At 40.3% G+C, this 21998-nt stretch overlaps 2 protein-coding genes and 1 pseudogene across 2 annotated transcripts; 2 read left to right on the top strand and 1 right to left on the bottom strand.

The window, feature by feature from the left end:
* Positions 1-1396: 1396 nt before the first annotated feature.
* LOC126625228 (uncharacterized) lies at positions 1397-10712 on the bottom strand (annotated as a pseudogene).
* Positions 10713-16198: 5486 nt separating this feature from the next.
* On the top strand, positions 16199-18438 carry LOC126627489 (uncharacterized). Its single transcript, XM_050297054.1, has one exon. The coding sequence runs from the start codon at positions 16260-16262 to the stop codon at positions 18303-18305; it is 2046 nt and encodes a 681-aa protein (XP_050153011.1). The 5' UTR covers positions 16199-16259; the 3' UTR covers positions 18306-18438.
* A 124-nt stretch (positions 18439-18562) lies between these two features.
* On the top strand, positions 18563-21245 carry LOC126627491 (peptidyl-tRNA hydrolase, chloroplastic-like). The gene is made up of 8 exons (XM_050297055.1): positions 18563-19277; positions 19431-19515; positions 19877-19944; positions 20029-20079; positions 20209-20282; positions 20428-20486; positions 20598-20674; positions 20759-21245. Exons 1-8 carry the CDS (start codon positions 19029-19031, stop codon positions 20870-20872), a joined length of 777 nt encoding a protein of 258 aa, XP_050153012.1. The 5' UTR covers positions 18563-19028; the 3' UTR covers positions 20873-21245.
* The last annotated feature ends 753 nt before the right edge of the window (positions 21246-21998 follow it).

Below are 21998 nucleotides of genomic sequence, written 5' to 3'. Positions count from 1 at the left end.
GCTTCGGAAAACACAAGTCAACATCTTGGAGCCCAATTCCTTGAGAGATTTTTCAGTGTGACTGGTACATGGAGTGGTACATCACGTGTCGTTATACAAATGATGGGATATGTGTGCTAAAAGTTAATAACTTAAAAAATAAAGGGACACTTTGGATGTGGTCTCTAACTATCAATATTCTTTGATTGAAACTTTATTAGTTTTTAGTTTTTGATTAAGGTCCCTGACATTAATGTAATAATGTAAGTTACTATATTTTTTAAATTAAAAATTAAAAATTGAAATTTGTAATTGTTTATATTAATGAGATTTTAAATAAAACCCATAATTTATGGGATTAAAAATAATAAAATAAAAATTATACTCTCTATTATATTGTGTGTGTGTATACATATATGTATGGGTACATTAACCAAAATTAACAAAAAAAGTTATTGTACCAAAACATTGATACATTCTCAAATCAACGAAAAAGAATGTACCCATATAAGTTTAAACATGGATTAAAAAAATTGAATGGATTTTATATTAAAAAAAGGTACATTTTACATATAACAAATTGATATATTTGAGAATGGGTACATTTAAGTTTAAAAAAATTGAAAAATTATATGACTGGGTACATTTAAGATTAAAAAATTGAGAATTTTTTTATATATATATATAAAAAAAAAAACTAATAGGTACAAACTTAATTTAATTTAATTTGTTATTATTTTGGAAATGTTTGAATTGAAAATTAATTAGAAGTTTAATAGAGGTGTGAGTATTAAACCCTAAATTAATTACTAATTTTTATATTAAAAAATTATATAATAAACATGTAAATTCATTATCACATTATTGCTAGGGACTTGAATCAAAATTTAAGAACTAATAAGGTCTTAGTCAATGAACAGTAAAAACTAGGGACCGGATACTAATTTTTCCAAAAATAAAATTTTCCACAATTTCTATTAAAACATACGGTGTACCGTTTGTGTTCCCATCACAATTAAAAATTTCTCCAATTCCTCAATATCAGTCATGAATTTGCCATCTCCTCAATTCACCCTAATGTGGTGTTTTTCCCTTAATGAAACTGAATCTCAATCATCGAAGCACGCTTATATTTAGCCTCAACATAATATGCTTGGTTTTGTTGGTACGAATGAAAAATTTCAGATTTCTAAGCGTGGTAAGAGCGTGCTGATAACGTGTTGTGGCCTATATTTAATTGACAGGTGACAGGGAGAGGGTGGCCTATATTTAACTAACAGGTGACAAGGAGAGGGGGCTGGCGGCACAGAGAAAATATAGAGAGAGATGTGGTTGTAGGATTCACATAATCACACTTAAATAAAAAATTTATAACAAATATATATATATGTGTGTGTGTGTATTGCACAGGTGATATCTCCAATGCTCAGAAAATGAACAAATTGAAATCCTGCACCTCCATACGTCACGCAGGGCACCACTGACCCGTTAGAGTAAGAGAACTAGCTCCGGCTTCCTTCTAGGTTCTTCAATTGTCCATTCTCTAATCACGAGTCACGACCTGCAAGTGGAATTTCATTGCTTAAGTTGTTGAGTTCATATGATAATTTACTTGAATTCTACATCTGTTCGAGACTGATCAAAGCCTTGGAAATAGAATTATTGATAACCACTCTGCCAATGCACATAACAAGAGAAGTATAACTTGATCAACAGTTACAATATAAGGGGGTGTTTGCGTGTAAGCCAAGTGGTTAGGAGTGTTTGCGGTACTTATGGGTTGTTGGCACTTTGATGATCCTGAAATTCACAGAAAATAAGGAGAAGACCAAATAACACCATATATAGTTGAAAATGGAAATTAACTAACTTGAAGGCCTAACTAGGAATTTTCTTGATTCATTATCTTCATATACATTTTTATTTTCAAATTGAAAACAGTCTTCAGACAAATGATGACCGAAACCTGTTATGCCTTCAAATATCAATCTACCACAGTCAGACTCTGATATTCTTCGCCGGAGATGGCTAGTTCCATGATAAGCTCCGGGTGAACTTCCCCGTCATAATTCAAGAACAGCTTCATCAAATTCTTGGAGTAGCCACTCAACAAAGCCACCCTTCGTTTTTTTTTTTTTTTTTTTTTTTTTTGAGAACCTCGGCGGTACGAGGGAAATTTATTGATAAGAAAAAATAAGATACACCTAGACAGGGGGAGACATAAACCTAACCCCTCATAGAACAAGAGAAAAGAAATACAAAAAAAGGGGTGACATGCACCTTACCCCTTTTGAGAAAGGAAATACAAAAGAGGGGGGGACATAGACCGTACCCCTCTTGGAAAAGAAAATACAAGGAAAAGACTGGGCGAACATAAGCCCAAACCCCTCTATAAACCTAAAAGGTAATAACCTGCAAGACAAGCTGCAAAACAAAAGGGAATCCAAAAAGGTTAGGAAAAGAAAGGAGAACACACATCAAGAAGAGGAGACAAACCTGTAGGTTGGCATACCCAAGAAATCTGAGTGCAGAGGAGGAAGGATCTCTATAGGGGGAGTGGAATGCCAAACAAGTGAAGATGATAGAAGCCCTAAATTAGCTAATTTGTCAGCAACAACATTCCCTTCTCGAAAAATATGAGAGCAACGAAAAACCATGTTCTGCAAATGGAGAGTACAATTGTTCCAGCGTGTCTGGAGTGACCAAGGAGGAGAGAAAGATCCAGAAGCAAAACATGATATTACACTAGAAGAGTCGCTTTCAAGCCATAAATTTTGCCAGCCCCGCGTGTGGGCCAATTCGACAGCAAGGATGACAGCATGGAGCTCCGCATAGAAAGAAGTACGATGGCCCAAGCTTAGGGAGAAACCACCAAGAAAATAACCTGCAGAGTCACGAAAAACCCCGCCACATGCCGCAGGACCCGGATTACCTTTAGCAAGGCCATCAGTATTCACTTTAACCCAAGAAAAATGAGGGGGGTGCCAAAGAACAGGGACAATAGAAGGAACTTTACAGGAGTTAGGCGATATTCCAAGAGAAACTAAAAGTTGCCTATCTAAAATGCCTCGTACATGGCCAGGGGTGAGAGCTTCAACCTGCCTAATCCAGGCCGAGGTGGAGCGGCAGAGACGTGAGAAGGATGGAGGTTTGCCTTCAAACTTCACTTTATTACGCATCTTCCAAATAGCCATTAGTAAGAAAAACCCTGAAGCTAGCCAGACATTGCGAAGATGTGGAGAAAACCGGTTTGACAGAAAAACAAGCCATAGATCAGAGAGGGAGCCCGTAGGTGGAATAATAGTGCCAAATTGGGTAGCTAGCCAACGCCAAGCACATTGTGCAAATTCACAGCTAGAAAATAAGTGGTCAATAGATTCAGAATTCTTGTGACATAGTTGGCATATTGGAGCCAGCGGGATGCCTCGGCGCTGAAGTTGATCCTCCGTTGGGAGCTTGTTGAATAGAATCTTCCAAACTAAAATAGAGTAACGAGGTGGGATGAAAGGACGCCAGATAATGGAAGCCCAACTCTTAACAGGAAACCGATGACGAACAATTTCATAGCCATCGGAGAACGAAAAAACACCAGATGTAGAAACTTCCCAAATTAAAAAGTCCTTATCCTCATCAATTGGAAGAGGCATTTCTAAAATCTCTTTAGTTAGGTCTGGGAAAGTAGAAGAAAAAATAGAAGGAATAACCCATTTTCCCATACAAATAATATTTGAGACCTTAGTACGAGATAAAGAATGAGCAATCTCTGTTGCACCAACGACGTCCACAATAGGCTTATCCAGCCATTTATCAACCCAAAGGGAAGTAGTAGAACCATTTCCAATCACCCAACGACAATTCTGAAACAAGATATGAAGAATGGATTTAATACCAGGCCATATAGAAGATCGCTTATAACTACAAGAATATAGGCGACCATTTAGCTTGAAACGTTCCCGAAGATAAATACTCCAAGGGGAATCAGTAGTAATAATAAGCCATCCAAGCTTTAAGAGAGCAGTAGTGTTAAGAGAGCCAAGATCACGCAAACCCAAACCACCTTCATTCTTCGGAGCACATATCTGACGCCAAGAAATGGTAACAGACTTCTTGGAGGTTACGTCACCAAACCATATAAAATTGCGAGCACATCTTGAAAGAGGCCTTAGCAAGGAAGAAGGCCACTTATAAACAGAAAAGCTATGCAAGAGCATACTTTGAAAAACTGATTGAGTGAGTTGAACTCTTCCTGCCATAGATAAAAGTTTCCCCTTCCAACCAGTTAACTTAGCTTTAGCTTTATCTGCCAAGGCTTGAAGATGACTCCTTTTAGGCTTGCCACAGAAGATTGGAACTCCTAAGTAGACAAAAGGTGCTTTGCCTTCTTTGAAACCCAAGTAACTCTCAACCACAGCTTTGAGATGCCTTGAGGTAGAGCCCAAGTAGAAAGTACTTTTTGCCTTATTGATAAATTGACCAGAGGCTCTACTATATCTATCGAAGAAACCTTGCAAATTACGCAGAGTGACACCATCACTTCTACAGAAAATGAATAAGTCATCTGCATAGAGAATGTGAGAATGAGAGATACAACCTCTTGGAGCAAAAGTTGGCTTAGTAAGCCCATCAAGTTGAAGACGACTCAGGCCCCTTAATAAAGCCTCCTCAGCTAGACAGAAAAGTAACGGAGAGAGAGGATCCCCTTGGCACACTCCTCGGGAACAAGAGAAAAAACCATGCGGGGAGCCATTAATTAAGATGGACAATTTAGCAGATCTTAAGATGGTAGAAACCCAGTCTATAAAACAAGTGGAGAACCCAAAGTTAGTAAGCACCCTCAATAGAAATGACCAATCTAAAGTATCAAAAGCCTTAGCTATATCAACTTTGACTCCCATGTTGCCACCACGAGTTTTTTTGTCAAGCACATTGAAACATTCTGAAACAAGGCCAATACAATCTGTGATACGTCGGCCAAGTATAAAAGCAGCTTGATGCGGAGAAATAATGCGTTGAACAACATGAGAAAGACGAACTGCCAAAATTTTGGGAATAATCTTAAAGAGAAAGTTTGCCAAAGCAATAGGTCTAAAATGAGTCATGGTTCCACCTTCGGAATCAAAAGTAAGAAATTACTATTGACATTGGGGTATAACCAATTTGATTGAAAGAATTGCTTCACAAATTGAATAACATCAAAGCTGACAATATCCCAACAGTGGTGATAGAAAAAACCTGGAAAACCATCTGGCCCTGGCGCACTGGAAGCACTTAATGAGAAAACTGCCTCCTTAATTTCCTCATCAGTAGGTAATGCAGATAAGAGATCATTTTCAGAGTCTGTGACCATCGGTTGGATGACCTCACAAACCTCATCAATACCTGAAGGGGTGAAAAAAGAGTCGAACAAAGTCTGATAGAAATTAACAATATGGTTCTCAATTGCCAGCGGGTCAGTAAGAAGATTGTTTCCATCAAGAATACAACTGATATGAGAGCTGGATGATTTAATACGAGCATAGGCATGAAAGAAAGAAGAATTTCTATCCCCTTTAGTTAACCACGTAACACGAGCTCTATCTTTCCAAAATGCCTCCTGCATTTGAAGAGACTCCATTACTGTAGTCTTGGCGACAATCTCCTCCTCGAAAAGATCATTATTTATACCCTCAGTTGAAATTCTTTGTTAAATCATAGAAAGATTATGCCGAGCATTAGCCACTCTATTATGGACGTCACCAAAGACCGAAAAATTCCATTGGCGCAAGCAGGTTTTTAGAGCTTTCAATTTTTGCAGAATGATAAACATAGGACAACCATAGACAACTGTATTTCTCCAGCAATGAGTTACAGTTTCTCGAAAAGATGGATGTTGAACCCACATTGATTGAAAACAGAAAGAACGATGACCACTGCTCAAAACTCTAGAACCAGATAAGATAAGGGGGTTGTGATCTGAGACTACCTTTGGCAATGCTATGCAGTTAGAGTGGGGCCAAGAATCAAACCAGCTTATATCACACAAGGAGCGATCTAACCTTCTTTCAGTGCGACCACGTGACCTCCAGCCATTAGACCATGTAAAGGCTGCCCCAGATGTGTTCAAGTGGGTAAAGTTACAAGTGTCAGACATATTACTAAACTGAGCGCATGAAGCTTGGGACGGTCTGCCTCCTCCCATCTGCTCGTGGGCGCCCAGAATACCGTTGAAATCGCCAATAGACATCCATGGAACTTGTGTTTGTGGGCGCAGAGAGATAAAATCAGCCCACAAGTCTCTTCTTTTGATAGGTGAAGTGCTTGCATAAACAAATGTGAACTGGCTTGGGATATGGTCAAAAGTACAGCGAACCGTAACCTATTGATCAGAGATAGAAATAACTAAAGGGTCTGCACAAGCCGAAGATGTTAGTAACCAAAGGTTGGGAGCAAGAGTTCCTCTAGAATTAAAAGTAAGAGCAGATAGATTTAAAGAATCCCAATAAGCAGCTGAAATAGAATTAAAAGTCACCATGGGCTCTGCAATGCAAACCAAATCCGGGTGATGCAACCGACAGATGTTAGAGAGCTCCGTCTGAGAGTCATCGTCACCAATGCCACGGATATTCCAGAAGAGAACCTTCATTTATAACGAGCTGGTATTCCTCGGACCCTACTTGGATATGGTTTATCAGAGGGTTGATTAAGATTGGCAAGCTGCTTTTGTTTTTTCCGTTGACTATTCGATAACACAGGAGTAAAACCATCCATATCACAGCCTTCTATGTGATTGACAATATCGATGACATCCTTAGCTAATGTCGCAACATGTTCAAAACCAAGGGGAATGCTATAGTTGTCATGAGGATCCTGCATGCCAAAATTATTTGGGACATCGGTGTTGCCCAACTGCTGACTATTCTGAGCTACCGTCTCGACCTGTTCAAAGCCAGGAGGAGTGCTAGAGTCGTCACAGAGATCATGTGGGCCAAGATTATTTGGGACATTGGTGTTGCCCAAATGCTGACCATAAGAAAGACCATTCTGAGGATGTGATCCATCTGGAGACAGCGATCCGGTCATAGAATTGCTAATATGCGAAATCCCAGGGGATTGAATACCATGTTCTTCAAATTCGGAGTTATTCACAGCTTGGGCAATGGTCCCAAATGCCTCATCAACCACCGGTTCAAGAGCTTTGTTTATGTGCGTATTAGCGGTGTCAGTCTCTGGTATGACATTACCAGAAACAGTTGGCGTTATTCCAAGAGGAGACTGAAGAATGGGCTCAGCATTACCATCATCCGCTGCCTCAATACCTGCAGGCAACAATTGATCAACCTGTTGAAGAGGTTCAGAAGCATGTGACCCACAAAAGACATTAACCGGTATTGTTGTATCTTTTTTGGGACGATATTCCATGTGCAGTTGACTGCGAGAATGATCTCCTGTTTTGTTGTCCCCCATGTTACCACCCTTTCGCGTCCGGCTACGAGAACGACCTCTCGACATCTGTTTAAGTTGTCTGCAACTATTAGCCAAGTGCCCTATCAAACCACAGTGACTACATTTGGGCGGTAAATTTTCATAAACCACCTCAACCGGGAAGCCATGACTTTCTCTTTCAACCATAAGAGATGTAGGTAAATCATCTGCAAGATTGACATCAACTAATATACGTGCATAATAACCATATTGCCTTTCCCTTGTAGCTGAATCTAGTTGCAAGGGAGTGCCGACCCCTCTCGCAATTTCCATCAAGTGTCTAGGATGCCAATATTCCTGACTCAAACCAAAAATTTTGATCCATACCTGAGCATGAGTTTGAGGGAGAACATCACCTGGTTTAAAATCTGGCGTCCATTTTGATAACCTGAATAAACCAGTAGCAAGAGTACACGTACCGCCACCCCATGCCCGTCGCATATCATCTTCCTTATTGAAATGGATATCAAAATAACCTTTACCTATAGGAACTAGGTTCCATGGTGCAGTAGGGCGCCATGCATCTTCTAAGCAAGATTTTAGAGCACCGGTCTTCATTGGCGTAGAACCCTTTTTTAGGAGCAAACACCCAAGGAGATTATTTTGAAACAACTTCAACTGTTCTTGGTATAGATCCTCGCTAATTTTGACATATGTTTTGTCCCCACGCACAACCGGAGTTGGAAGTTGGCTGAGATGGACGTCTTCAATTGGGATGGAAACCACAGAAGCAAAAGTCCTTGCCTTCAGAATTGGTTGAGTGGGGGGCATATTAGTTGTCGGCATAACCATCTCTGCAAGAAAACCCCATGGACAAACGATATTTGTGCCCATGATAATTCAGTTTAGAGTTGTCAACACCATAAAGCAAGGTTGAACGCAGAATAACCTTGGGCACCCTGAAAAAAAAAAAAAAAAAAAGGCAGATTCTCTGGAGCAATTCGTCGAGCAGGTACAAGGCACCTCAACCAAGCAACCAGAGCCAGATCAAGCTTCCGGCAGGAGGAAGTGCTAGTACCGAAGAGAGCTTTCAGATTGACTGGGGCAATTCGTCGAACAGGTACAAGGCACCTTACTGAGTTCCAAGACTGAGTAGTGAGAGTGAGGCGGAGGTACCCCTCATGTTCCTACTGCTCCTTGCTTCGAAAATTCCAGACCCTCCCTCGTATCGATCTCCACTATTGATATTCTCCGTGAGAAATGGCTGCTGGTTTGTTGGGAAAAATTCGCGAGGTATTTTGAAGTTGAGCTGAAGGAGGTGAAGCTGTCGGACTGAAGGAGGTGAAGCTGACATGAAAATTCCAAATGCAAATTGACAAAATGTTTTTAGAAACTCTAAAACCAGTGCCCATCCCTCCGATGCATGGACTTCGCAATCTGCACCATCCCCTTCGATTGCCCCTTTTGAGCCTTTTCTCACTGTTATGTCACTCTGACAAAGCCACCCCTCGTTGTGTATTAGACACTGGTGTAGAACTCGAGTGCCTCAGATTCCAAAACACAATCTGTGGCACCGCATCCTCGTACCCTTTTTCCTTAAACTTTCTTTGTATTGCCTCATAATCAGTTTCCCAGCTATTACTCGAAGCCTGATCGAACTCCATGTCGCTGAACACGAAGATCCTTTTGATCATATGCTCTGGCTTCAATCTCCCATTCACAGCCACTTGAAGAATCAAATCAAACACCTTCTGGAAATCCGTGTTCGCGCCCCATTCCATCTCCTTAATAAACCTGCACTTGGACCGAAGATCATCCCCTTTTATCAAATGCAGTTGAGGCTGCCGACTGAAAGTGATAACCTTTCCTTTCCATGGCTCCTCGTTCAATTCAGACACCAAAAGTCCCAGCGCCACCGACACGTCTATCGGACTCACATTGTTACGGGATGTGTCTAGATGGGTCAAGATCCCATATGTACTTCCGGTTTCGGACCATCCACCCATACTTCCAGACCATCCAAGCATACTTCCAGACACGTCACACACAGCTAAGCAGTTCTTCATCTTTCCCTACTTTAGCAAATCATCAACCATTCTCTGCCATTGAAGTGAAGCCACTTCATAATCCTCTTCCGCACAAGCTTGACCATAATAGTTGCCAATATTGAGCTGGGCTATGATCTCATGAGGCAGCAATGCACCCGCGGTAATCTTGGCCTTGCCGGCATTCACATCCTCTAAATACTTCCTGAACCGCTCTCCGTCATGTTCCAAAAACTTACCCTTGTAAGTTGTAACGCTTCATGGCCACGGATGCCACTCGGTTGTAAGGAATTGAGTCCCACTGTTTGGCAGCTATGTAAATCTCGGGCAAATCCATGGCCTTCCTCAAAGGCACCAAAATCTCCTTCCTCAGCCGGTGCCTGACTTTGTGCAAGTACTCTTCCTCCTCCATTCCTTGGTATTCAGGGTATGATTCTCTCGGGAAAAGCTTCCTTGCAATGCTCTCACAGAGCAGCGTGGAGCGGTCGAAGGAAGCGTTGAGGGAAGGGCACCACTTCGCCGCTAGGGTTATCTCCTTGTACTTTGAAGGGGATGACGTATCTTTCAGGGAATCAATATCAGTCTTCAAGCACTCCACAAAGAGATCTGAAACCCGCTCGTGTAGGAACTGAAACTCTGGGTCTCGCTCGTAAGTCTCGATAGCCTTCTTCGCCATGGCGACGGTATTCTCTTTTGCTTTTTCCTTTCTCAATGTCTCTCTCTCCATTGCAATCATTTCCATTTCTGATTGAGCGGGAGAGGGAGCTGATGTCATCGTGTAATTAGTCCTAGTATTCCAACCGCGCCGCTGCCGATGCGGCTGCAACTCCGACCGCTCTTTCCACCGCAACCACTTGGTCTTTTGGACCTCCCTCACGTCGGGGCCTTCCAAAACCTTGTACATAATCTCGAAGAGGTCTTTGAAATACCCGAACTCGGCAAAGGATGCAACGTTACAACCTAGGGTTTTTGGGTGGTTGTGGAAGAGCCAATAGGCTGCCGTGTAGAAACCTTCCCTATCGGACTTCCCTGTGCCGCGGACCCCACGGAGGTTGCAAATGAGCTTGAGGGTTGTTAGGGGATCGTGGGACCAAGCCATGGGAAGCTGTTGGCAGATGTACGAGGCTGGGGTGTCGGGTACGACGTGGAAGAAGAAATCGAGGCAGGGATTGCCGGAGGAGAGATAGGTGGGCGAATTGTTCTCTGTCCTTCCCAAAGGAAGAGAGTTTAGCGTGATTACAGTGTCGTTGAAATTGTTGACCATGAGGTCTACGAAGGGGTCGCTGGGTCGGGTGCATTGTTGAAGGATTTATTTTGAAAAACATGTTCATTTGAGCAACATCATATGGCATGCAATTAACAATTAAAGGCGGAATCATGCTTGCATGTACTCAAAAACAAAACATTACCATGAAATTCAAAGCCTAGTAGATTGGTGAACCAATAATCAACTCAAAACAAAGTGAGTTGAAATTATTACCTTTGTAGATTCCTCTTTGCATAAGCAAAGGCTAATCACCCAAAGAGATAGGGCCTTCATTCCTTGCTTCTTAGATCCATGGATTTGGATAGAAAAATAGGTTTCTCCAAGTTCCCAAAATAGGGAACCTCTAAGTCTCTTCACCAAGGTTTGATTGTAGAAGAAATGAGTGACCTTGGAGTAGTAGGATTGCTAGATGTACCCTCCAAGGTGTTGGCCTCTTTAGAGAGAAAATGGAGAGACAATTCTCACCAATTTTCCCCCAAAATAAACCCTTAATTTTTCCTTAATGAATTTTGGCTATAAAGTCATTTATATAGTCACTTCTTTAAGTAACCTAAACAACCAAAATCCTAATTCATCTAATATGGCCGGCCATTTAGGGATGTTTGGGCTTTTGGGCTTTAATGAATCTTTATTCATTAAATTGTCATACAATTTAAGTTAATGGGCTTGACGTTCGAAGCCCATTGGGCCTTAAGGTCCAAAACTATCCCGAAGTCTTTAACGAACTTATTCGTTTGATTAATTAACATATTAATTAATCCTTGCCATAATTAAATGATTAAACCATTTAATCATTCTTACTCATTTCCGTTTAATCTCCAATCTCTACCTTTTACGGTGTGCGATCCATTAGGTTCCTTTTAGCGAGGTAGTAGGCGATTAAAACCATTTTACATCGATTGTGAATTGAAACTATTTTCAATTCTCCCTTTAGTGATTACACACGTTTAGGGCTTCCACAAACCATGAGTGACACCTAGCAGCATATCATGGTTACCCAAGCTAATCAGAAGAGGTGGAAAACCTATTCAGTTCGGGATTACAAATGCAATACGGTCCTTCTCTAATCTAATACTCTTGACCACATTGTTTGGTATGATAGTTTATTTACTCATGTCTACTATCCAATGTGAATCGTTTGCTTATATGATTTCCTTGAATGTGATTTGGAACGCATTCCCCAATCTCATTCATACTCTGGCCAGAGATTCCAAATCATATCATAGAGTATTCTCCCTCAACTGTTTGAAGGTTAGAGATCCCTTGTTGCGCATTCACTTGTCTCCATAGCTAAGTGGCTTAACCCCAACGATGCCGTGACACCCCGAGGGGGTGAATTAGACATAATCAAAGATTAAGGACTTAACCACAAGACAACTGTGATGCCTCAGGTCAAAGGACTACTTTGCATTATCCCAACCATGAGTTCTCATGTGACATGGAATATAAGAACTCTTCGTTGATCACGTTCAGTGAACTCATTCTCTTATTGAGCACCTACGTACTTGTCTTGATGTCACACACACCAATGACTCGAGACTAGTCACTCTCCCTGAGAGAAGACACAGTACGTACTGATCTTAACGGACTGTCAATGCCCAATTGGTAATCCTATGATCAGGAACATTTAGGATGTGTCTACGAAAGAATGGTCTCATTAATCTAACTTCATTAGATTGCATTCTCCCAATCACATATTCCTTGGACTTTATCGTTTAAGCATATAACATTTATATGAGACGGCTCAAACAATAATCTTTGCCCTTTATATGTTAAACTAGATTAGTTTAACATTTGAAATGTCCGTAAAGTATCATCATATGATTGGTTTTAGGGCACATTTCCAACAATTGTGGTAGGTCGGTTACGGATTCTGGGGTGGAACTGGTGGCGGGGGATCGGAGCTCTGGAGGACCAAGAAGAAGGGTTGGAGGAGCAGCCGCTACTGATCTTGTGAGTTGCGAAATGGCGGCTTGGGTTTGTTTTGCCCTAATAACTGATAGTATTCCCATCGTCTGTGTTTTGAGGAGGAGGTGACATGAGAGTACTCTTCATGATATTTACCCCTCTTTTATAGAAGCTAGGTTACTTGGGCTCCAAGACTCATAATTAAGATGTGATTTTGCTCCATTTCTATTTCTTCATGCATGTTTCCCTGTTAAAATTAACAAATGAGGGATTTGAAAAAAAATCATTTGAAACGAAGGTTGTTTAGTTACTCAAATGTTTATTCGAGACAGAGATTTATTTAATACATTTGGATCACTAAACTTACTTGATAATTTGAATGACAATATGTATGTTTCAAATTAGTTTTTATATAGATGACCTTAAATGAAAATTATAAAATTGAACGGTTTCAATCACAAATTTTTTTAATGTGAAGTGTGAGTATTAATTAGCATTCAAATGCAAATTTGTTCTTTATTTTTTATTTTCCAAATGACAGGATATGTATTAAACGAATAGTAACATTTCCATCATTGCTAATATATTTATATTAAATAATAAAATCTGTTCCTAGAAATTCTACCTATATTAAATAAGAAACAAAAGAGAGGCAACCGAAAAGGGCAGACAAAAAAAAGGGTGCTGCTTTTTTTTTTGTTTTTTTTTTTGTAAGGTTCACAACTTCATTAAACTAACAAAACAAATTTGTGTGAAAGAGGTGCTGCTTTGTTACACAAACGCGGAACAAATTTTAAACACCACGGTCTTCAGTTGTGAGCCAAGCATTTCATATCATGAACAGTTCTCTCCAACCCAAGTATCTGATCCATACTAATGTTTTAAAAGGTGCAAATTCTCACCTCTGTACATGCCTCGAATTGATCTCATGTTGAAAGTGATAAATGTGATTTACAAGATGGAGGTTCAATTTAATTTGGATAATACTTGCATTCTCTCTTTGTTGAGTGTTGACTTTAAAAATTACAAAACTTATATGGTGCGTAATAAGTGGAACTATTGAATTAACTATGTTCTTCTTGTGAATGTAGGGGTGCTAACTCATGATCGAGCTCAGTCAGGTGAGCATAATAGATTTGATGGTGATGGTGTCAATGTGATGTTGATTTCTGCACTTGAGCGACTACGACCAATGAAATAACACCTCTTGGCCTAGGGTTCTAAAACCTGGAGATAAAATTACTTAATTCATTGCGAATTTCAAGATCTTGTGCACTAGATTTGGCTGCTTCAACTATATTCGTAAGAATGTAAGTGCGCCAAATTGGTATTTGACCATATGGGCAAAGATACTCAAAGAAGATGAGTATTTTTATAGTGAACATGGTTCAGGCAGTCTGAATACTGAACTATGAAGTTCATTTGGAAGTAACCGAAATATAACACCTCACTTTGCTGGGAAGCTAATCAAGTAAACTTTTTCTGCGAAAGAATTGAAAACTCTTCGCCAACTAAGACTTATATAGATAATCAACAAACCAAAAGCATTGTCGTAGATGCTCCTAAATCGCCTAATTCTATGGCTCCAATGTTGTTAATTCAAACTGAAGATGTTGCCCGTTGTCAACACATTGTTGTTTATCCAAACTGAAGATGTGTTGATGAGAGGGTTAGAATAATTAGTATTTTTCTTAGGGTTGTGAGAAGGTTTCGCATAGAGCGAGGTTTTTTCGCATAGAGCATATTGAGTTGCTTGTTGAGTTGAATGGGCTCTCTGTGATGGCCAAGTCTACCGAATGGTATAATTCTGATAATATTTCAATTCTTCGGCAATTCTTTGAATATACTCGGAATCATTCTCGGCTGAAACTCTATTGTCGCCAAGTCTTACCGTTTTTTACTAAGGCTCTAAACCTAGATTGTGTACGCAATTGATTCAACCTTTATTTGGAAACCAATCTTAATCATTAATATTCCTCTCATCCAAAAGCTTAAAATATATAGGCCCAATGGGTGCAAAATCAGGTCCGAACAACGAGTAGCGTATTGTTGATGCATAAATCCACCAGACTGCTAGGTCCTTGAGCATGAGTGAATTACCTGTTCCTCTTAACTCGGTAAAATCCTCGAGTAAAGACTAAAACAAGCAATCATAAATAGCAACCTAAAACTACAGATGCACTCTCCAAGCACAAACATACAACTTAGGAGGAAAACCTATCGACGTCAGAAGCTAACCTGCTGAACAAGATGGTGCATCATCATATGAAAAAGGGAAGTTTGTACTTTATCTATAGATTCTATACATGTTGCAATTAAACAGAAATCCTGCTGTTCCATGTTTAATTAGAATTAGACTAGACAAGCATTAGAGCAAAGTTGTATTACAGTTATAAGGGAGAGTGTGAGACTTTTTGGAATTATTGGGGTCGTTACAAGACTAAGTAAACCAAGTGGTCAAGAGCATTCACCTCTGAACTCAAAATTATAAGTTTAATTTCTCCGCTCCTTAGTAATTGCTTGACAAGAAAGAAAGGGAAAAACAAACCCACAAACAAGTTAAATGATGAGCAAAGGATTAACAAGAAATGTGGTCAAAAGAAATTATTCAAATCTCACAATTTGTTGAAACACTCCACATTCAAAATATTCTTTCTTAATTACAATTCTAACTTGTCCTTCATTTTGTTGAATCCACCTCACCTTCCACAAACAAATGAAATTCCACAGCTACCCGCCCACTACCACAAGTCATCGGTGACTCCATTCAATCGTGGTCTCTCTTAACCACAAAACCTAGTTGTATAGCTAACTGCATGAATTTCAATTATGTTTTGGGTAGATTGAATAGAGTCATCGAAGAAGGATGGGAGTGGATGGGTGGCTCTGAGATTTTTTTGTTTTTGGAAGGCGAGGTGGGGTGAATTCAACAACAAAAAAAAGGTAAAGCTGAAATTTTGTTCCGAGAAATTTTAATTGTAGAGTGTTTTAAACAAACTGCAGGGTGTGAATAAAAAACAAAAACCATTACAAAACTCAAAATCACATTCAACATATCCAACTTTTTTGTAATTAAATAAAAATCGATCAAGTCAACTACGATTACAATTCTTAGTTTGTTTTGGTCAAATAATATAATTCCTAGTTTTTACTTGGTTCCATAATACTATTCTTAGTCATGTTTATACTTTTGTAAAGAAAATTCTTATTAACTAGGTTGAACAACTGTAATAAACCTATAAAAGTATATTTAGCTATAATGATGTTTCACTTTTTAAAGTCGATTTGCCAAGTCAAATTGAACCACGCTCATGTAGGGGCATATAAATTTGTGCACAAATTAGTAAAATACTGCTGGCAACGACAAGATACAATACAATTTTAAGGGTTACAGGTAATGATTAAAATAAAATTTTAACGAGGCCACCCTCTCCACCTTATCTTTTATTTGTACGAATTTTAAATCTTTGAATGCGTTTACTTTCCTTAGAAAAGTACAAAGTCGGTCGGTTTCGTTGTTGATCTTCAAAAATTCTTGGAGCCCAAGTAACGCTCTCTCTATATAAACTCACAACTCCAACCCCAGAAACCCATCAATCGATCCACCCATCGATCAGATCACATCCCAAACCCCAATTTCGTACAATCCCGTACCACCAATGGCTCCTCCAAGTCTCCTCGGTCCTCCGGAGCTCAGGACCCCAACCCCACCACCCCAACCCCAACCCGCAGCCCCCTCCGGCAACCCATTCGTCGACCTCATGGTCGCAAATTACAACGACGCGGCCAAGGTTTCGGTGATCGCACCTCCGATGGGATACACCGAGAACGGCGCCTCCACGTTCCTCAACTCCGGCAACCCCTGCGTTGATTTCTTCTTCCACGTCGTACCCACCACCCCTGCCTCCTATTTGAACACCCAGCTCCCGCTTGCCTGGGTACACGACGACCTGACCACCCTCAAGCTCATCTGCAACCTCCGCGGCGTGCGGGGAACCGGAAAGTCCGACAAGGAGGGGTTCTACACGACGGCGTTCTGGCTCCACAAACACCACCCCAAAACCCTCGCCTGCAACGTCGCATCCTTCGCCGAGTTCGGGTACTTTAAGGACTTGCCAGAGATCATGTACCGCCTTCTAGAAGGCGAAGACGTGAGGAAGAAGCAAAAGGCAGAGTGGAATATCAGGAAAAGCGGGTCGGGTAGAACTAGGAGGGATAGGAGGATGCGAGGCCGCGATCGGCCTTTACGCTACAAACAGCCACCATCAACCTACGACAATTCACCATTCTATTCAGCACCGCATCAGCACCCGTGGGGTCTGAAACCCCCATTCAGCGGCGGCAGCGGCCGCAAGTCAAGTAATAGAAAATATGGTCGAGGGGATGAGCAATCTAAAGAGGCCAGGATACAACTGGCAAAGGAAAGGGGACAATCGGAGAAGGAAAAGGCAAGCCTTTTGAGGAAGGAGAAGAAGGCTGCCATGGCCAAGAAAGCCATTGTGAGGTACCAGCGCGACCCTGATTTCCGATTTCTGTATGAGAGGGTTTCAGACCTTTTCGCAGAGTGTTTGAAGTCCGATATGGAAAATTTCAAGGCTAATCAATACAAGAAGATCAGCCTGGCAGCCAAATGGTGCCCTTCAATCGATTCCTCCTTCGATAAGGCCACTCTGTTGTGCGAAAGCATTGCCAAGAAGGTTTTCCCAAGAGAATCGTACCTGGAGTACGAAGGGGTTGAGGAGGCACATTATGCGTACAGAGTGAGAGATCGGCTGAGGAAGGAGGTGTTGGTGCCGCTGAGGAAGGTGTTGGAGTTGCCAGAGGTTTATATTGGTGCTAATCAGTGGGGTTTGATTCCTTACAACCGAGTGGCCTCTGTGGCCATGAAGTTTTACAAGGAGAAATTCTTGAAGCACGATGAGGAGAGGTTTAAGAAGTATTTGGCGGATGTTAAGGCCGGAAAGTCCACCATTGCTGCAGGTGCTCTGCTTCCGCACGAGATCATAGAGTCTCTAAATCATGGAGATGGCGGTCAGGTGGCCGAGCTTCAATGGAAGAGAATGGTGGATGATCTGTTGAAGCAAGGGAAGATGAAGAACTGTTTGGCTGTGTGTGACGTCTCTGGCAGCATGAATGGGACCCCAATGGAGGTTTCCGTGGCTTTGGGATTGTTGGTGTCCGAGCTGATTGATGAGCCATGGAAGGGGAAGGTCATCACTTTCAGTCACAACCCTCAGCTGCATCAGATACAAGGCCATAATCTAAGCTCCAAGTGCAACTTTATAAGGACAATGGAATGGGGACGCAACACGAATTTCCAAAAGGTGTTTGATTTGATTCTCCGAGTGGCGGTGGACGGGAAGTTGAAGCCGGAGCAGATGATAAACAGGATCTTCGTGTTTAGCGACATGGAGTTTGATCAGGCTTCAAGTAGCAGGCATTGGGAGACTGATTACCAGGCTATACAGAGGAAGTTTACTGAGAAGGGGTACGGGAATGCGGTGCCGCAGATTATCTTTTGGAATTTGAGGCATTCGAAGTCTACGCCAATGCCGAGCAACCAACCAGGAGTGGCATTGTTGAGTGGCTTCTCCAAGAATTTGATGAAGTTGTTCTTGGACAACGATGGGGAAGTTCGCCCGGACCTTGTCATGGAAGCAGCCATCTCTGGAGAAGAATATCAGAAGCTTGCTGTGCTGGATTGATCAGTTCATCTGATGTTCCTCTTCCCATTGTAAAAATTTACCCAAAAAAGAAAAATTGAAAACAAAGAAAAAAGTTGTATTTCTAGGCTCCATCATATGAATTCCAAATTACATTGATTTTTTTTCTATATAACATCTTTGGTTCTTAAAATCGCAAGACCTCTAATTTCATCTTTTATGGCTTCAACAAAGTTACAAAAGATAATGAGTCTTCTTGAAGCGTCTCACGTCCAGTCTAATGATTTTAGGAAGATAATGCATTCCGTATCAACCTTAATTATGAATGAAGATTAAACCGGTTTAGACCTTCATTTTTCATTCATTATTAGGGAAGATGTGCATTTTTATGAACTAGAAATTTATATGAATTTATATGACATTGTAGGAGTGATAAGAACCGTTTATCTTTAGACCCGAATTTTTTTTTTCAAATCCCCATTTCAATATCGTTCGGAAAAAAAGAAATAAGTTTAAGGGATCAGAGCGTAAAACGGATTGCTATTTTTCTCGTAAGTGTAAAACTATATCTACATTTTTTATTTTGTCAAAAAATTAAATCGATACTTTTATTTATTTAATTAATTTCCCCAATTTTCAATTGGTAAATTCTAAAATCTAAAAGCCCGCGGCTGAGCGGCTTTTCCCTCATCTTCGTCCTCGCCGTTCAGCAGTAGGGTTTAATACCTCTATTCCTCAAAACCCTCAGCAAATTAAACAAGAAATATGAACGTTGCTGCTTCCCTATCATCCATCGCCACCGTCCGCTTCCCCAATTGCCACCGCTGCTTCGGCTTCTCAAAACCCCTAATTCAATCTCCGTCGCTTTGGATAATGGCCCAATTCTCGTCATCGCAATCTCCCTCCGCCGCGCCGGAAACGGCGGTTGTGGAAGCCAAGACGCCGCCCAAGCAGCCGTGGCTCATCGTCGGCCTCGGAAACCCCGGGAAGAAGTACAACAGCACCCGCCACAATGTCCGTACGGCCCCTCTTTCGAATTGACACACAAAGTTCAATACTTTGATCCTCCTACTTGTGTTAAATCTTGTTGTTTGATAACCCAATTGCTCATATTTCGTAATTTTTGAAATCTAAAGCTTGCAATTTATGGTGGTGATGTTTTCGCAGGTGGGTTTTGAGATGGTGGATGCCATTGCTGAAGCTGAAGGGATACCTTTGAGCAGTGTTTCTTTCAAAGCCCTTGTTGGAAAAGGTTTGTTTGCTTTAAATTTAGTTATCATTTTCAAAAGATTGCATTTGGAGAAGTTTTGTTATGTTGATTGTATGATTATCTGCACTTGGCAAAATATTGTTTGATTGATTGTGGATGTACTTAACCAAACCCGCAACTGAATTCGCTAACATTGTTCTACGCGTTCACTTTCGCATAATGTTCTGCATATATTTTTCGTATGTCTCTACCCATTTAATGCCATTTACAATCTCATTTTGTTATGAGTTTTATGGCTGCTTTATGGAGCTTACGGATGAATATTTCTTTACTTTGTTTTCAAGATTCCCAGTTGTTAGGGAAAGTTATAATCTTCATTGAGCTTCGTTTTCATGTTCTCCAGGTCTTTTTGGGGATGTTCCGGTTATATTTGCCAAACCACAAACTTATATGAATAAAAGCGGTGAGTCTGTAAGTAAACCATCTCAAAATTTGTCTTGATGCTTTTATATGTTTCGGTGATAATTGGTTGACAATTGGACTCTTCTGTTGAAGGTCGGATCCATTGTTTCGTATTACAAGATTCCATTGAAGCAAGTACTTGTGGTGCAGTTTCTCTCCTTTACTTAATCACTACTATTTTATCTCTCTCTCTCTCTCTCTCTCATTTTCCTTCCCCGAGTCAGAGTGTCCTGTTTCTCTATCATGCTCTAAGTTTGTGGTTCCCGTTTTCAGATATTTGATGATCTAGATCTTCCCTTTGGAAAACTGCGGATGTTGCCGAAAGGTGGACATGGAGGACACAATGGGTAATTATACAATGCCACCATAGTAGTCTATTGTTGCTAATATAGTAGTTTTTCTGTTAGATTTAACTCAATAAGTAAAGGGAAATAGAATTCAAAATGGCATAATGATTCTTGATTGGTTCCTGTCATCTGCTTTCTCTTGCAGGATGAGGAGTGTCATTGATCACTTTAAAGGGAGTCGAGATTTTCCTCGTTTAAGAATCGGTACTTCCCCTAGACCACCAAAAGTGTTTCTCTAGTACTTTATATATTACGCATTAAGGAAAAAGAACCTCATATGTTACTTTTGTCATTAAATTGGTGAAATTTGTATAGGCATTGGACGCCCTCCTGGGAAAATGGATCCTATCAACTTTGTTCTTCGTCCGTTTACTAAACAAGAACAACAGGAGGTTTGTAAAGTTTCTAATGCAACCTCTAGAGAGGCTTATGTATAGATTGCATTGGTTATTCTAACTACTAGAAATACTTTTCAGCTGAATTTTACGTTTCAAGAAGGTGTAGAAGCGGTGCGTATTCTTTTGCTTGAGGGGTTCAACAAAAGCGCAACTTTTGTTAACAGTGCCAAACCCTTGGAACAATGCGGTTAAATTGCTTCGTTTGTTATCTTGAGAATCATATTATTTCAAGGTTTCTCAATTTGGCGAACCATCATTGCATTCATTGTTTTCTGGTGGTGACGCCAACTCACAAACGCTAGCTGAAGATTTATACAGAGCCTCCATAGGAATTATGCAGTCCAGAGTGGTTCCAACGTCCTTTCGCTGAAAGTGCAGCTGCAGCTATACATTTGATAAGCACTATCATACTTTGAGAATTAGCATACTTGTAATTTTATCAGAAGTTCATTGTTGCTGTTTTATTTTTCCCATTTTTTTTGTTTTACATATCTTGGATCTATGCAATTTATATAGTCTGAATCTTTTGATTCTTTTCTTATCAAATAAAATTTAGCTTTTCAAATGCTTTTTCCAACGTTTTGGGTTTTCACCTCAATTATGGCCATGACATTGAAGGGTTTAGGTGGAGAAAAATTTACGTAGAACAGGTTCACAGCAGCATTCCTATCCAATAATGTAATGATGTGTGAAGAAAATTTACTCATAGCAATGCATTATTTGACTGAGACGTTACGTTAAAAGTGAACCCTTTCTACTTAAATTATTCTTATGGGAAGAGGTCCAAGTAATTTCATTAGTCTTTTGAACGCTCACCTACCTTAGGTAAGTCTTGTGGTTTGACCTATGTTTTCAACTTCATCCCCTTCAAATCTATGTGCTGGGTTCCAACATCTACTTATGAAAAGTTTGTCATGAATCTCATGATGCAAACTACTGTGCTTTTTTAACATATAGATGCTTCTGTACCTGAATGTAAGAAAGTTGAATATGGATTGAGATATACTTCAGATCTCTGTGTTTGGACTTTGCAGACGGAGAGACCTGGAAGACTTCATTTTAGTCTGACGGCCATCATTATTCCATTCCAATTGAACCAATTTACAAAAACACCGAAACATTGAACGGTCCGGATGTCTCTCTTTTTCAAACAGTTCGGATCTTTCATCCGCGGACTTTGGACACAAAGATTCAGGCTGAATCTCATTTCGTTGAGTATAACACTATGTTTTTTCTTTGTAATAAAGTTCGAAAAGCATTCTTGTAGTTTTAATTAAATTAGAATATTGCTCAAATAAAACGTCTCCATACTAGGGTT

The sequence above is a fragment of the Malus sylvestris genome, chromosome 6 (genome assembly GCF_916048215.2).
Source record: "Malus sylvestris chromosome 6, drMalSylv7.2, whole genome shotgun sequence".
Classification (NCBI taxonomy): domain Eukaryota; kingdom Viridiplantae; phylum Streptophyta; class Magnoliopsida; order Rosales; family Rosaceae; genus Malus; species Malus sylvestris.
Note: the sequence above shows the minus strand (reverse complement) of the source record. Positions and strands in the feature narration are given on the sequence as shown.